The 12,599-nt window shown below is 39.6% G+C and overlaps 1 protein-coding gene across 4 annotated transcripts; it reads left to right on the top strand.

Annotated features, from left to right (window-relative positions):
* The first annotated feature begins 4,273 nt into the window (after nt 1-4,273).
* LOC113132368 (myelin-oligodendrocyte glycoprotein-like) lies at nt 4,274-12,051 on the top strand. 4 transcript variants are annotated; one of them, XM_026310362.2, is made up of 5 exons: nt 4,274-4,463; nt 9,760-10,098; nt 10,331-10,411; nt 10,778-10,870; nt 11,081-12,051. In XM_026310362.2, exons 1-5 carry the CDS (start codon nt 4,442-4,444, stop codon nt 11,146-11,148), a joined length of 603 nt encoding a protein of 200 aa, XP_026166147.1. In that variant the 5' UTR covers nt 4,274-4,441; the 3' UTR covers nt 11,149-12,051. The 4 variants fall into 4 exon arrangements, with proteins under 4 accessions (XP_026166147.1, XP_026166146.1, XP_026166145.1 ...); XM_026310361.1 differs by lacking the exon at nt 4,274-4,463 and adding an exon at nt 5,424-5,811 and having other exon boundaries at nt 9,763-10,098; XM_026310360.1 differs by lacking the exon at nt 4,274-4,463 and adding an exon at nt 5,424-5,811.
* Nucleotides 12,052-12,599: the final 548 nt, after the last annotated feature.

Genomic DNA, 12,599 nt, shown 5'->3' with positions numbered 1-12,599 from the left:
ATAAACGTCCCTTTGAAACTGTCTTATTTAATCACTGCTCCAATATTTCACAATACAACAGCAAAGTTAGAGAAAACACATCCATCAGATTTGTTGGTTTCCCTTTGGACAGGACTCGACCCTGAGGTTAACACTCATCTTTAGCCTGTTCTTCTTCTTGCAGAGCATTTCTGGAATCAGCTCAGAGGAAGAGGGACCAAAGAGCAGAGCCAGTGGAAGAAGAACATGAAATGAAGATGCTGAACAGGGAAGCACTGAGCTGGAGTGAACCTGGAGAGTCCTGCAGGAAACACCCTGGAGGGAGTCGAGGTGGAGGAGTGAGAATAAAAACCAGATGTTAGAGATGCCAAAGACTTTACTGAACAAAAAAAAAAAAAAAAAGCTGGACTGTATTTTAATGAACCGATGACATCAGGTCTTTGTCAGGTGGATTTCATCAAGAATTTATGAAGGATAAATGTATTTATGTAATTATTTTTATTTATTTTTTGCACTTTCAGCCTGTTAAACAGTTTTCAGACTCATAAGACCCAGAACCAGACTCTTCTATTTCCCACTGCAGCTTGTACGTCTTTTAACTGGGACGAACAAATATCAGCACATTTCCCTGGTTTTATTCTCACTCCCACTGGCTGGTTGGATCTGTGTCAGGAAGCCACCTGCAGACCTGAAGGGGTCATGACATTTGGGGTCTTTCAAGATGAGTCCACCCATTTCTCCAGTTGGTTCTTGTCTTCTTGAGAATTATGCAAACTCTTACAACCTAAAGAAATTTGCAAAGAAATTTGTCAAATGTATCAGGCTGAAGCATTATCAGGAAACACTACAAGTCACAACATGAAGCTCGACTGGAACCAAAGAGAAAAATCTGTTCAGGTGTTGAATTTGACTGTAGCTTTGAAATATTTGTGGTGTAATGTTGAGACTCATGTTGTTTAAACTGTCGTGACTTTCCACCCAGATTCCAAGACCAAGTGTGAAACTGATTTGAATATTCAGCTTCTGTCCTTAAAGCACTTTCAATTTGTTTCCAGCTGCTTCATCTATTATTTTCACCTTGTTTTCTGAAACAAGTTTATTTAACTTTGGGTTTTTCTTTTTTCTCTTCTTTCTGTTCTTCAATGTGCTTGTTATATACAATAAACTCTGTTGTCCCTTCATGTCCCAGTCTCAGTCATTATTTTGATGCAGTGACATGGGAGAGAATGAGGTTGCTCAGTCCTCCTACCTGAAGAGGAAGTCCTCAGTGCCTTAACTGGTACAGGTCCATCAACACCATTTTCCAAACCAAATGAGGAAAGTGTTCTTCAGTTTCAGTGAAAATGGACCAACCAATCACGGCATCCTGTGATCTGTGTTACACTCAGGGGTCAAAGGTCACTGTTTACCCTTCCTCTATATGTGTCAGTGTTTAAGCATCACCTTCCAATTCAGGGACTCCAGCTGTGAACAGTCATTTCTGAATGTGAGCCACCAGCAGCAGCAAACATGAAACATACAGTGTTGACTGCTGAATTAATGTGTCAGTGCTTGGGTTCTATATAATATATATATATATATATTTAAGTCTATTAAAGTTTCATTCAAGTTCCTGTGGTCCTCATAACAATGGAATAGGTACCCTGTGAGTTGCCAGGTCTGGTTGTGTGAAATATGAGCTGGACATTGGCAGAGAGAAAGTTAATGGTGCTGTAACTTTAGGAAGTCACAAGGGGGCAGCAGGACTCATGTTGGCTGCCAACGCTGAGGGAGGCAGGTGGACGAACCTCTATAGAAAGAAATGTAGAGAGGTCTTATGTCAGGGGTGTCAAACTCATTTTCACCGAGGGCCACATCAGCATAATGGCTGTCTCAAAGGGCCAGATGTAACTTATAATGTACGGAACGTAATGTAAAATAAATGTAACTACTCCTTAATGTTAAATAACTCTGAATGTATTACTTATTCAAGTTACAAGCATAACAGTTGCACAGAAACAATATGTTTGCTCGTTCCTCTGTTATAACATAAATCCTTTTGATTTGTCAGGTTATGAAACCCAGATAACTCCATCAATCAAGGACCAAACTATCCAAGTGAATAAAGAAAAATAAAATCAAACACAAGTTATGACATTAACTTTGTTCAAACGTCCAACAGCTCCTCAGTGACAGAGAGATCCGACTTCACGCCTCTAATAAAAACTGATAACTGCGCTGTATCCGTGTTATCTGTGCTTTCATCACAGCTACAAACACAAAAGACATACCGGTCTTTCTCCTTGAAGCACAAACAAGTATTCGCCTTCCCATCTTTCTTGAAGCAGTCTTCTATCTCCATCAACTTTTCTCTTTCTGGACATTTTGGGGTCATTATTTAACTCTCAATTCCACTTGTTGGCATTGACGTGGAAACACTGCCGTGTAGTGGCGGGGAGCCGTTACCTCGCGGGTATCACGGTCGACAGGCATTGTGGGAAATGTAGTTTTTGGTCAAAGCACGGTTTTGACCTATTTTTTTAGACACTCAGACCTTTTATGCTCTCGCGGGCCTGAGTTTGACACCCCTGTCTTATGTGGTCCACTGCAGAGGATCAAACATTATAAACTGAACTTTAATAAGTTGAAGTGTGTGTGTAAAAACAGCAGCACTCAGAAGGAAATTAAGTATTTTAGATGGTTTCTAACGTCATATCATGGATTGACCATAGTTACATATGACTAGCAAGATTGTCATGTATGAACATATCACAGTATTTTTTCATGCAGTTTTCCACATGTCCACAATGGTGCAGTATTTGAAACAGTGTACACAGAGGTGTGTCAGCAAAGCACAGCCAGTGAATTGGTGTCCTGTTTCAATCACAGCTGGCTCACTGCCTAGATTGAACGATATAAACAATGTTGGTGGACACGTACACAGGTACACAACATGTTGTTTTTGTAAACACTTGCATTAGTTGTATCACATATAAAACATATAGTGTGTGTTTTATCTGTGAGAATACAGGTCAAAACATTTCCACCATAAAAAACTGACATATGAAGTTTGTGGTCAAACTGTTTAACATCCAGATGTTTAGTAGAGCACATTCTTGTTGAAAACATGTGTTGAACACAGGGCCTATACAAACAAACTGCAGGGTCTAAAAACTGATTGTTTTTTAACTGATTGTTTTTCCCTATGATGTTTCTTAGAGGGGACATTAAAGGGTTAAAACCTTTCATTGGCTAAGTATATTTGTAAAACAGGCAGACAGACGTAAAGGGTGACCAATAGCATTGATTTATTGAAGAACAACAAAACAAACACCTCCAAAGAAGAGGCACTTCTAAGTGTAAAGACAAAAAGTGAAAAAGTACATGTGCACATGCTGTAGCCCACAATTCGTCTGTGGTTGGTCCACGAAAGTTTTCCCACAACTGTTGTGTTCACTTTTCACAGTTTTTCTTGTAGGACCAGATACTTTTGTCATATTTGTCTGTGTTATACACATCTTGTGTTTTTTTTAAACTAACCGTGTACTTGAGGGTATACCTCCTACGTGCCCTGGACCTGCACCAGTCACAATGCTCAGGAAGTTCCCTATGATGTCAACCCATATATGGTGTGCAGGAAGTCAGATTGTTTAATGGCATATGACACTACCAGAGTGAATCTCACACAGACAGAGACACAGAAATGATGTTGACTCTTCTGCTGATTGTGACATTTACAGACGCTGTGACTGATAAGCTTATGATCATTCTAGTTTTTAGTAACAGATCAGCTCTAATCACTTTTGGAGAATGTCCTGATGTATTTTACTGCTCATACTGGGTTTTGTAGCGCAGAAAGATGATCAGCTTTAAAACATCATCCACATGAGTGAAATAAATAAAAACTCATTCAGGAACAAGATACTGGATTTTGGTTAGAAGGAAACTGGAGGTTTTTAATGTGGTGAAGTGCCTGCAGCAGAAAATCTTTCTATCATCATTAGAATCAGAGTAAGAGATGGGAGGAGGTGGGAGGGGAGAGAGAGAGGGAGTCAGTCTTAGCAGTGTCCTAGCCCTCAGTCACCACATAGTGGAGCACCACATAGTGGAGCACCACATAGTGGAGCACTATCACCACATAGTGGAGCACTATCACCACATAGTGGAGCACTATCACCACATAGTGGAGCACTATCACCACATAGTGGACTACTTGTACAGCACTTTTTTACACAGGAAGTGTACTCAAAGCGGTTTCACTATTTGCCTTCACAATCACTCACACGTTCATACACCGGTGGAACAGCCACCGGGGGCAACTTGGGGTTCAGTGTCTTGCCCCAGGACACTTCGGCTCATGGACCAAGGAAGTGAAGCATCGAACCACCAAGCTCGACCTGCTCTACCCCCGAGCCACAACCCAGTTTCTAATCAATTTGCCAAACTTTAACTTAGTGTTGTTTGTTTATAATTAGAAATCAACATGAACGTGTTGACACAAAGACGTAAGAGCATAAGGGTGATAATACTTATTACTTTACATGACAACCGCTAACGGGTTAGCCTAGCACTGCTAGACCCGGAAGGCTCTGTTGTTGTTGTTAGCATCGTAGCTAACATAGCAACTCTGGAGACTGTCGGTCCAGGTCGAGATCGAACCTGAGTCGTAGCAACTGGACTTTCACGGCCCGTCCGAGTTGTTTCTTTAGTGACTGAAGATGAAACGTTTCATTCAGGTAGAAATCCAGTTTCTGACTGAGCTTCTAGCTAACAAGGCTGACTAGCTAGACAGCTAACTAGCTAACAAGGCTGACTAGCTAGACAGCTAACTAGCTAACAAGGCTGACTAGCTAGACAGCTAACTAGCTAACAAGGTTAACTAGCTAACCAGACTAAATAGCAAAGCAGCTAACTAGCTGCGGCGGGTCTATGCGAGTAAAAACCATCTGTGATCGATCAACTTTCCCGGATAATCGAAGTTTTAAAAACCTCCCGGTGTTTCGTCTGAGAAACAACAGTAGGGAAGCGCTACGGTAAAATGTAGCTAACAGCTAACGGTAGTTAGCCAGCTGGGGCCCAGGCTTCCCTCACTGTCCTCCAGCAAATATGTTTATGTGACAGAACCGCAGGATTATCATCTTATTATTTCACCGTGACACGAGTCACAGAATCCCAAAATATCTCGGCCTCCGTTTGAGGTAAGATGTTAGTACTGACGGAGCTAACCCACTGTCGTTAGCTAGTTCCGGGAGCTGAGCCCGGCTAACAGCCCCGAACCAGCCCCGAGCTCGTTAAGAGGCTGGTTCGGGGAATAACAGATTAAATACTTAAATACTTGGAGCTGTGGGGTGTTTTTATACCCAAACCCTGATTGGACCTGTAACGGTACTTTAGTCAGCTGAGCTGAAAGTTCTGCCAGTTAGTCAAATGTGTGTTTCTGTTCTTTTTGTTTGAAAATCCATGAAGTTTATGATCCATAATATTTGATCCATCGTTGTTTTCTGATTCTTGATGTTTATATAAAGTCTTGAGATCAAACATTTGGCCTGAAATAAAATGAATCTAAGGCCTTTTAGTAACAGATCAGCTCTAATCACTTTGTGGCAAAGAATATCCTGCTGGAGGTTTTTACAGTGGTGAAGTGTCAACAGCAGAAAATCTTTACATCATTAGAATCACAGTAAGAGATGGGAGGAGCGTTTTAACAGACCATGCAAAGCGTCACATGACTCAAACGTAGTTGTGTATAAAAGGAGCTGCGCTTTACAAGGACAGATGCAGGAGCAGCTCACACAGACACAGAAACGATGTCGACTCTTCTGCTGATTTTAACATTTATAAACGCTGTGACCGGTAAGTTTATGATCATTCTAGTTTTAATCACTTTTGGAGACCAGAGAATGTCCTGCTGTATTTTACTGCTCATACTGGGTTTGTAGCGCAGAAAGATGATCAGCTTTAAAACTTATATATATCATACTTTTTTATATTTCCTGTGTAGCCCACATCATTACCGTTTGTTAACCTTCTGTGCTTTGGTCCACTGACCGTGGTTCGGGGGACACAGGGGAGGTTAATGTGTAAAGAATGTGTAATTGTTATTATATGTAATAAGGAATGTGTAAAGAATAACATTCAGGGTGTTTGAGTATCATTTGGCATCATGCATGTGATCATTCAGAGTCAATCATAACAGTATCCAAAACTAGACCTCAATTTATTTTACAATTAAAAGTCGGTTATACAAACAATTGTTGTTGACAATGTGATGTGTTTATTGTAGGCTTGTTTACACTTCCTGTCGAACTCGATTCTATTGTAGCTGTTTAACGTGCAGGCTGATTCAACTGATTCAGTATACTGAATATACTGATTCAGTATACTGAATGATATTCAGTATACTGAATCAGTATATTCAGTATACATCATTACCGTTACCGTATACCGTATACTGAATATACTGATTCAGTATATTCAGTATACTGAATCAGTATATTCAGTATACATCATTACCGTTACCGTATACCGTATATTCAGTATACTGAATACTATTCAGTATACTGAATAGTGTATATTCAGTATACTGAATACTATTCAGTATACTGAATAGTATTCAGTATACTGAACAGTATTCAGTAAATGAATAGTATTCAATATACTGAATATATATATATACTGAATAGTATTCAGTATACTGAATACTATTCAGTATACTGAATTCAGTATACTGAATACTATTCATTTACTGAATACTATTCAGTATACTGAATACTATTCAGTATACTGAATAGTATTCAGTATACTGAATAGTATTCAGTAAATGAATAGTATTCAATATACTGAATATATATATATACTGAATAGTATTCAGTATACTGAATACTATTCAGTATACTGAATTCAGTATACTGAATAGTATTCAGTATACTGAATAGTATACTACTGAGTAGTATTCAGTATACGGTATACCGTATACTGAATATACTGATTCAGTATATTCAGTATACTGAATAGTATACTACTGAGTAGTAGTATACTATTCAGTATATTCAGTATACTGAATACTATTCAGTATACTATACTATAGTATTCAGTATACTGAATAGTATACTACTGAGTAGTATTCAGTATACGGTATACCGTATACCGTATACTGAATATACTGAATCAGTATATTCAGTATACTGAATAGTATTCAGTATACTGAATAGTATACTACTGAGTAGTATTCAGAATATACTGAATCAGTATATTCAGTATACTGATTCAGTATACTGAGTAGTATTCAGTATACGGTATACCGTATACCGTATACTGAATATATTGAATCAGTATATTCAGTATACTGATTCAGTATACTGAATATACTGATTCAGTATATTCAGTATACTGAATAGTATACTACTGAGTAGTAGTATACTATTCAGTATATTCAGTATACTGAATACTATTCAGTATACTATACTATAGTATTCAGTATACTGAATAGTATACTACTGAGTAGTATTCAGTATACGGTATACCGTATACCGTATACTGAATGTACTGAATCAGTATATTCAGTATACTGAATAGTATTCAGTATACTGAATCGTATACTACTGAGTAGTATTCAGAATATACTGAATCAGTATATTCAGTATACTGATTCAGTATACTGAGTAGTATTCAGTATACGGTATACCGTATACCGTATACTGAATATATTGAATCAGTATATTCAGTATACCGTATACTGAATATACTGATTCAGTATACTGAATAGTGTATATTCAGTATACGGTATACTGTATATTGAGTATACTGAATCAGTATATTGTATTGAAAGAAAGATCAGATCACAACGTGTTTGAATGTAGCTTCCAAACAGGGACCTCACAATCTCAGAGCTTTGGAGAAGCTCGACAAACTCGTAAAATAGGCTACAGCCTGACATGACGCTGACAATGGCTGGAAGAACTTTCGACAGGAAGATAAACAAATTAAAAGACACATTAGAAAACATCGTGCAGAAAAAGAACTATATTCAATACGATGACTAAAGAATCCAAGTGTTACTGTTTTTTCGTTAGCTTAGCTAAAATTCAAGCCTAATGACCCAGGTCCACCTTCACTCTGAATGAATGCGCGCTCCCGCGGCAGGGGATACAATTCCTGTCGGGGATAACTAATTTGGCACGACAGACCTTTTGAACTGAACTGTTCACCCTGCCATACACGGACACCCCTAGCTCCAGCCTAGTTATAAAGGGAGGTAAAACTTTACATTTTGGAAATGGAAATATAACTCAGGTATGTGAACTGACCTGAACAAATATTCGCTGGTGGGATGAAAAACGCCTGTTACTGCTGTTGCTTTTATTGTACATTGTGCTTGAGTGTGGGTTAAATAACGTTAATTATTGTTGAAATAAAGGAAACTGAGCAAAGGTTTGAGTCTAAACAGGACGCAAATTTCTTTTTAATTTTTTGTGTGTATATTCCTCAAGGAGAGCATAAGGAACGATAAGGGAAGTGAAACAAAGAATTGTTTCTTGACTGTTGTTTTAGTTATTTGGTTTTTCTTTACTGGGCATTAAAAACATAAACCTGTTATCTTGGATACGGACATTCCTGCTGTCTGGTGGGCTGATGGAGGAGAGGAGGAGTTACTCAATTGTCATATTACTCTGGGGACTGACTGCACATTTTGTAATGCCAGTCTCAACTCTCATCAGTCACAGTTTCCGAAGAATAGGAACGCACTTATCAAGACAGGTTAAACATACTTAAAGAAATAAGTACAGGAATCAAATGTATTAGGGGTTGAAGACCTAGATCTTGTCATCTCCGTAGTCGTCCAAGATATATTAGTAGAAGTTAAGCTCACCCATACATTGTAGTGAAATTCCCCGCTACACCATGTTACCTGTATATTAGTACATAATGACTATAATAGTTTCATGCATGTAGAGTCTTTCCTGCCGAAGCCCCTGTCTAGACGTGTGTTTTGTATATTTTATGATAAAAAATGTTGAGGTGATTTGGTGCCACTTGAACGCGCTTTTACGCATTCTGCCCTACGGAAATGCAGAGTTCGTGCAGAAGACGCGTTCAGATACACACACGCACACTCACATCCATTCATTACCCACGCGTCCTGTCTCAAACACACACACAAAAGTAATGCCTCAGAGCGTGTGTGGAGAGAGCAGGGAGGGGATAGAGTGCGAGTTCCTTCTGCTGGAAAAATAAGGTGTTTTCTCCATTTGCCAAGAATGGCAACGTGACGTCTTCAAGTAAAGTCCTCGGATGAAGCGGACAAATGATTATATGCATGTTTTATACTTTCTATTAGAGCAGGTTTAATAATTTAATCATCGTTTACAGTAGGCACATCAAAAATAAAAATACCTTGCATGGATCACAAACAATACGCATGAAAAGTGAAAAAGGAAAAATGGGCCAGAAATCCCCGAGCTCGGTAAGAGGCTGGTTCGGAGAAACGTTCAGTACCTGCTGTGGTTTGGACCTTTCCTAAATAACTTGACGTGTTACGGTGTTAACTAGTGACCTAGTTTGAACAGGTCCAAGGATGTGCTCGTCAGGTTTGTCACGTCCAAATCAACATTAATGTGTCCAGTTAGTAAATAACAACAGCATTTTTCTAAATCCACTCTGAGTAAATATCAGTTAACACACTGTCCTGTCATTGTTCCTCCCACTGAACCGAAACGTGTCAGTGTCTATTGTCTCTAGTTAAGTCGTCTCTGATTGAATATGACACAGTTTGTATGAGTTGTCTAAATGTTGTTTCCCCAGAAGCAGCTCGGATCATTTGTCCAAATGAGCCAATCGAAGCAGAAATAGGTGAAGATGTGCGTCTCCCATGTCTCCTGGATCCTGGACTCGACCTGTCTAACCGCACAGTGGACTGGACGAGGGTTAACGACAGCAAGGTGGTCTTCTCTTATCGAAGCAGGATGATCAATGACATTGATCAGCTGGAGCAGTACAGAAACAGGACGAGGCTCAGCCGTGAAGACCTGAGTGTGGGAAATATGGAGCTGCAGATGTTCTCAGCACAGCTGTCAGACAGTGGACGGTACAGGTGTTTGGTCCCACAGCTGAGACTCTCCTGCACCACCAGCCTCATTGTTGGTCAGTTTGTTACAGTTTGGTCCACACACACACACACACACACACACACACTGGCCCTTAATTATGTCCTTAATAATAGTAATAATGTTGTTATTATTTAGTGGGTTTTGCCCAACACAACAACAAGTGACACTTTATGTTAAGAACATCATGTGTGTGTCCTCAGTGACAGTTTCACCTGTTTCTAACCTAAAAACACTGAGAGTCTTATGTTGTTTCTGGTTTTTAACAGTAAACAAAGGCCAAAGTAACAGGACAAAGACAGATGACTTCACCACATCTGCAGCTCCACTGGAGGAGCCCCCCAGTCCTGGTAAGTCACTTTCTCTTCAGACCTGAACTGCAGCTTTTAGGTAAAAGTCACATCTTTATCTTTGTGTACCAGACCACTGTAGAGATGTGCAGTTAAAGCACATGTCTACATTTACTTAGTTTGCTTTCACTCCAGTCTGTTGGATGTACTTCATTCAAACATTCAAACATTCATTTGCTTCATTTTGTTCAGACTCCTGTTCAAATTGATAATTTGATGCAGTGTGAATAGGGTGTGAAGTACTAAGTGTACAGTGCACTACACTTAGTTGATGAATCATTGAGAGCCTTTGTTGCTGCCTGACGTGCCTCAGACATGAACCGTTTTACTGTGAAACTCACCTCAGTGTCTCTGTGTCTCTTTCAGGTCGTAGTCACATCCCTGCCATTCTCATTCCCATTGCTGCTGCTGCTGTTGTTGTCTGTGGATTCGTGGTTTGGACCAAGTGTGAAAAGATCAGTAAGTTAAAAAACTAATTCCTGTCAGCAGCTTCTTATTCTGACCATGTAAAGTCCTGGTCAGTGATCTGTTGTGTGCAGTTTTGTTGTTGCTGATGAAGAAATGAAACCTCAGTGACTGTGTCAGTGCAACTTGTTTAGATTAGAGTCTGTGTGTTTAACACACCAGCTTCCTTAATCAGCATCACAAACAGTTTTTCATGTCCCCCAGAGGACTGTATGAGGAGGTGCAGAGGAGGGACTCAGCAGGAGAGCCACCATCAGCTGGACTATATCTGAGGCCCATGGTGGGACCTGGACGTTGCTGACAGTGACGTCAATGAGCCATGAATGTGTTGTGGGTGCCTATGGGTGCCTATGGGTGTTGCCTTATGTTTTCTACACAGCTGTGATTTTAAATGATAAGATCAATAGTTTTAGAAAAAAAGAATATTTACACACCTTCATTGCTCAGGTGTTGGGTAATCAGAGGCCTTACCTCTTTGCTATTAGTTCACTGTCCAGAGGTTTTTGGACTTAAGGGAATGAGGTTGCTCAGTCCTCCTAACTGAAGAGGAGACTGTACTTTTCTTCATCCAGAAACTGTTTGGTACATGAACTTTGGTTTGGTGCATCAACAGCCTGAGCTTCCTATTTATAGATTCCTGTCTGTGTATAAATGTGTATTTATATACGTCTGCACTGCTGCTTTTTACTGGTCCTGTGCCAACTCCTCAGTGCCTTAACTGGTACAGGTCCATCAACACCAGCAACCAGATGTTCACGTTTTCCAAACCAAATGAAAAAAACCTGTGATTACTGTTACACTCAGGGGTCAAAGGTCACTGTTTACCCTGATGGAAAGACTCATGTACTGCCTTTAGTAACCGTTACTGTATATAACAGTATATCCTGTTGTAGACTGAGTTTTCTTATAGAGCAGAGATCATGGCTTCTAGCAACAGGAGTTTTCATATCATTCCTGCATGTAGCAGATCATGTCGTGTTGAAGCCACATCACCCTCCTATTCAGCAGCTGTGACAAACCAAAGTGACCTCAAACAGAGAACAACCATTTCTGAATGTGAGCCCACCAGCAGCAGCAAACATGAAACATACAGTGTTGACTGCTGAATGTAATGTGTCAGTGCTTGTATTCTATATAACATATATATATTTAAGTCTATTAAAGTCTCGTTAAAGTTTCTGTGGTCGTCATAACAACCCTAACACCACATTACAGGTTTGGAACTAAAGTCTAATAAAACTGATTCATGTTAGGAGATATAAGTTACATCATCACTGGAAAATAAAAGTACTCAGGTACTGCACTTCAGTCTAGTTCTGAGGTATTTGTACTTTATAGCTGAGTATTTCCATGTAGTACTACTTCATCCTTGGACTTCACTACATGTCAGAGTCAAACCTTGGACCTTTTCCTGCTCTACATTTATCTGATAACTTTAGTTCCTGTTCAGGATCAGATGGATCCAACAAAATTCAGTTCAGTTTTATCTGGAAAGTGCCAAACCACAATAGGATCAACTCAAGACGCTGTTTATTAAAACTTGTCAAATGAACATTATGAAAACCAAAAAAACAGAGGGCAACACTGAGATATAAGCAGAAGACGTTTCTCAAAGAGAAGGCCAACAGTGCATTAATGAGGAAAACTACAAAGGGAATGATAATGGTGCTGTAACTTTAGGAAGTCACAAGGGGGCAGCAGGACTGCATTAGGTCGGACAGGT

This window comes from Mastacembelus armatus, unplaced genomic scaffold (genome assembly GCF_900324485.2).
Source record: "Mastacembelus armatus unplaced genomic scaffold, fMasArm1.2, whole genome shotgun sequence".
NCBI classification, from domain to species: Eukaryota; Metazoa; Chordata; class Actinopteri; order Synbranchiformes; family Mastacembelidae; genus Mastacembelus; species Mastacembelus armatus.
The sequence above is the reverse complement of the archived record's forward strand: the minus strand, read 5'-3'. Positions and strand labels throughout refer to the sequence as shown.

Bases quoted from the DNA above. Each gene is read 5' to 3' on its own strand.
- LOC113132368 (XM_026310360.1), top strand. From the start codon at position 5,766: ATGTCGACTCTTCTGCTGATTTTAACATTTATAAACGCTGTGACCG. The intron at 10,412-10,777 runs GTAAGTCACTTT...TGTCTCTTTCAG, and splicing joins GGAGGAGCCCCCCAGTCCTG to GTCGTAGTCACATCCCTGCC. The intron at 10,871-11,080 runs GTAAGTTAAAAA...CATGTCCCCCAG, and splicing joins GACCAAGTGTGAAAAGATCA to AGGACTGTATGAGGAGGTGC.